The sequence below is a fragment of the Pygoscelis adeliae genome, unplaced genomic scaffold (genome assembly GCF_000699105.1).
Source record: "Pygoscelis adeliae isolate BGI_AS28 unplaced genomic scaffold, ASM69910v1 Scaffold141, whole genome shotgun sequence".
NCBI classification, from domain to species: Eukaryota; Metazoa; Chordata; class Aves; order Sphenisciformes; family Spheniscidae; genus Pygoscelis; species Pygoscelis adeliae.
In genome coordinates this window covers 3,082,146-3,085,694 of record NW_008824231.1, presented here as the reverse complement: position 1 = coordinate 3,085,694, position 3,549 = coordinate 3,082,146, and the positions used below count along the sequence as shown (strand labels likewise).

Sequence of the window (3,549 nt, the reverse complement as noted above, 5' to 3'; positions counted from 1 at the left end):
CTCCATCTCTGCTCAGAGCTAAACATCAAAGCCTCCAAGAGGAACAAGTTTTCAAACTCACAGGCCCATCCCACGTAGAATGACACTGGTCAGAGTGGCACAGCAGACAGTGGAAAATTGCCTCAACACTTCAAGAGAAGCTTGGGGTTTTTTTTTTCCTGTAGGCTAATGATATCCAGCTGGAGGTGGGGTATTGCAACATGCTATTCATTGCCAGGAAGCCCCGGGGAATAGAGCAGGTGATACGGATGAAGGATTCAAAACGCAAGTTTTTTGAAGAGAATAAAGTTATAACTAGCAGACAACAAAAACTGTTGAGCTAGAGAGAGGATCAGATAGGGACTTCACTTCTTTTGTACATTTATATATTTCCTTCTCTTCCTGCAGGACTATACTTGGGAAAATCATGGCTTTTCCCTTGTAAACAGGCTTTATTCTGATATTGGGCATCTCCTTGATGAGAAGTTTCGGATGGTATATAACCTCACGTATAACACTATGGCAACACATGAAGATGTTGATACAACTACGCTAAGAAGAGCTTTATTTAACTATGTCCACTGTATGTATGGAATCAGGTATGGATGAAAATCCCCTGGCTTAGGAGTGCATTTTAAACTGTGTAAACAGAATGAAAAATGAACCATGTGAAAAGCATGATTTTAGACTCCGGGTGTTAAAGCGGAGATGGTGCCTCAGTCTGGAAGTTAGAGTGGTTTTGCTGGCATATCAGTATAACTTTTGCTTCCAGTGGAGAAAATGATTATGAATCAGGATGGAAATTATTACAGAAATGTCTTCTCTGAAGCCAGCCTGTATCCTTTGTTCAGAAAAGACAACATCCCAGTCCTAAGCCTTTCAGATCCTCTGTTAACAGGTGGTTTTCTAGCGTGTATAATAAATGCTCCGATTCCCAAACTTAAGAACATAATGCTGCAAAAGACCATGCTTTTTAAAACTTACATCCAACAGAGTGATTGCCTGTGTTATTTAGGTATGATGACTATGATTATGGAGAAGTTAATCAGTTACTTGAACGCAGCCTGAAGGTTTACATAAAGACAGTGACCTGCTACCCAGAGAGAACTACCAAGCGCATGTACGATAGTTACTGGCGTCAGTTCAAGCACTCGGAGAAGGTACGTATTTCAAAGCCAAATTGGCTTCACAGAGACCCCCACGCTGTTTAAAAATGAAAATATGGAAGCACCTAAAAATGGCAGTATCTGTCAAACGAACTGGTTTTAGCCAGAGAAAAACAAATGAGATTAATTCATTGAGTGTTAGATATCAATTTTACAAAAATACTTAGTGTACTGGAAATACTGATTCTCTTTTTATTATTATTTTGAGTGACTTCTCCATAAAATTGAACTGACAACTGTAAAAGAAATGTGGATAAACTTGGGAATGCAGAAGTGACCAACTATGCCAATACTTGGGATTTGGGGATCAAAACAGACCTTAACTCATATATATATATATATATATATATAAAAAATGTAATCTTCATGGTGTTTTTCATCAATAAAAATGTCAACGTGTCTTCAGATATCCAAGTTAAATGCTTCCTGACAAGGGTTCAGTGCTTGTGTGCCTGCTAGCCTATCTGGCATGTAAACTGTTCCTTATTCTGTGCTCCTATATAGCGGTCACAGGTGGTAGTAAAGAAAACAAAATATAATTCATAAAGAACTAATACCATTAGGATACAAAAATGGTTTTATTGGGACTTCTCAGATGGAAGATTGCTTAAAGCAGCGGTTGAGGCTAGTTCCTTGCAGTCCTAGGATGTTGTCTAGTATTGGCATGCTACACAGCTGTCTCAGGAGGAACTGGAGTCCTGCAGCAGGGTACAGGGAGAAAGGACATAGTTTCTTGCAGCGGTACTTTACTAAAGGTTAGAAATTTTAGTCTAAATGAATACATGATGTTGCATTCAGAGGTGAACTAAATGGCTGATTTAATTTTTAACAGGTTCATGTCAATCTACTTCTAATGGAAGCTCGTATGCAAGCCGAACTTCTGTATGCCCTTCGTGCCATAACTCGTCACTTAACCTGAAGCATTCGCTGGGCAGCAGTAAAGGAGTTTTTACTGAGTATGTAAAGACCTTTCGAAATAGATACACACCAGAAGCTGTTTGTGATGTAGCATCAGGTTATTCAATTCTCTAGTGTCAAAGTTTAGCCGTGCTTCTTGACGGCTGTAATGTGCAATGACATGTTTTATTTTCTTGATGCTTAACATTACTAATGATAACAAAAGTAACACTGAGGAGCACTACTCTGCATTGTTTCCGGCTGGATTTCTGCGCAGTGGTCAGGATCCTGAAACTGTTTTTATTATATTCAATCTTAGCGCTTTGTTCTTTAAGCACCGGGGTGAAGTGCTTAGAGACTTCTTTTTCCAAGCAATCATTTTTCAGATTAGTGGAGTCCAGCAGAAGATCGGTTCTGCCTGTCCTGAGAATGTACCACCATGTCGTGACTCGTGACAGAGACGCGCGGGCTGCGTTGCATTGAATTGCCCACTGGATTCTTCTGTGTCTCCTGGAGACTGCTCGCCAGTCACCATCTTACTACAGCAATTGAAGGTGATGCAAGATGTGGATGCAAACATTGAGCACACTTTAATGTGAAATTAATCATGATAAATCCTACAGCATGCTACTGAAGTGCGAAATTCATCTGCTTTGTCGTGCCCCTTCCCAAGAGAAGAGGCCTCACGATTTGCCATTTCAGCCACACTTACTGTGTTTCAATCATGCATAATCTTGTTTTACTGACAGTCACCCTCAGTTGTCCTTACAATATCCATGCTCATCACATGTTGCAATTTATTTAGTCGGCACCTATAAAGTTAATACACAGGCTGACCAAAAACAGGGTTGTGGGTTTTTTTGCACTCTCTTCTTTCTCAATGTTTTAACTAAGGAAAGTAAAGGAAGGCTAGCATATCTGTTCTTTCATATTGGATGTATAGAAATTTATTTCCCATAACTTCTTCATAGCATGAAATTTTAATATTCAAAGTTTTAAAAGATTCTATGCATTAGTGTGAGTGAACAAAAGAAAAGTGCAATATTTAAAAAGAAAGCAAGCTTTTTTCCCTATCATGCCACTGCTAAAGTGTCCTTCTTATATAGCCATAAAGAAATTTCAAAACCAAATTTCTTTATTGTCTAAGGCCTAGCAGTTTCATTTTAGCTTTTATGGCTTAAGACAACCTGATACTGAGATGCCAAAGCATCCCCAAAACAAAGCATTCTTGGACAACCGGTAATATTGGGGAAGGGAAGAAATAAGCTGCCAAAAATGTCACACTTTTGTGCTGTTTTCTGTTGCTTTTGACTAATTTTTAAGAGCACAAAATGTTGATATTTATAGCTTTATTTTGTATTGCATTTAATGAACCAGTGAAGTGCCTAAAGAGATGCTTAAACTTACCCGGTAGGATGCAAGTTGTCACTGCTTCAATTTTTGTCTGTTGGTTTGGACTTTTCATATTTCTTTGAGGAGGGTGACCTTTATTTCTGTTGCATACATT

At 38.8% G+C, this 3,549-nt stretch overlaps 1 protein-coding gene across 2 annotated transcripts in view; it reads left to right on the top strand.

Annotated features, from left to right (window-relative positions):
* The window catches only part of SESN3 (sestrin 3), a 14,470-nt gene extending 11,598 nt beyond the window's left edge, over window positions 1-2,872 (top strand). For both annotated transcript variants that reach the window (XM_009334856.1, XM_009334854.1), the window contains exons 7-9: window positions 388-578; window positions 995-1,139; window positions 1,978-2,872. In XM_009334856.1, the coding sequence (XP_009333131.1) occupies window positions 388-578; window positions 995-1,139; window positions 1,978-2,064 (423 nt within the window). In that variant the 3' untranslated portion in view covers window positions 2,065-2,872. The remainder of the gene's footprint in view (window positions 1-387; window positions 579-994; window positions 1,140-1,977) is intronic.
* Window positions 2,873-3,549: the final 677 nt, after the last annotated feature.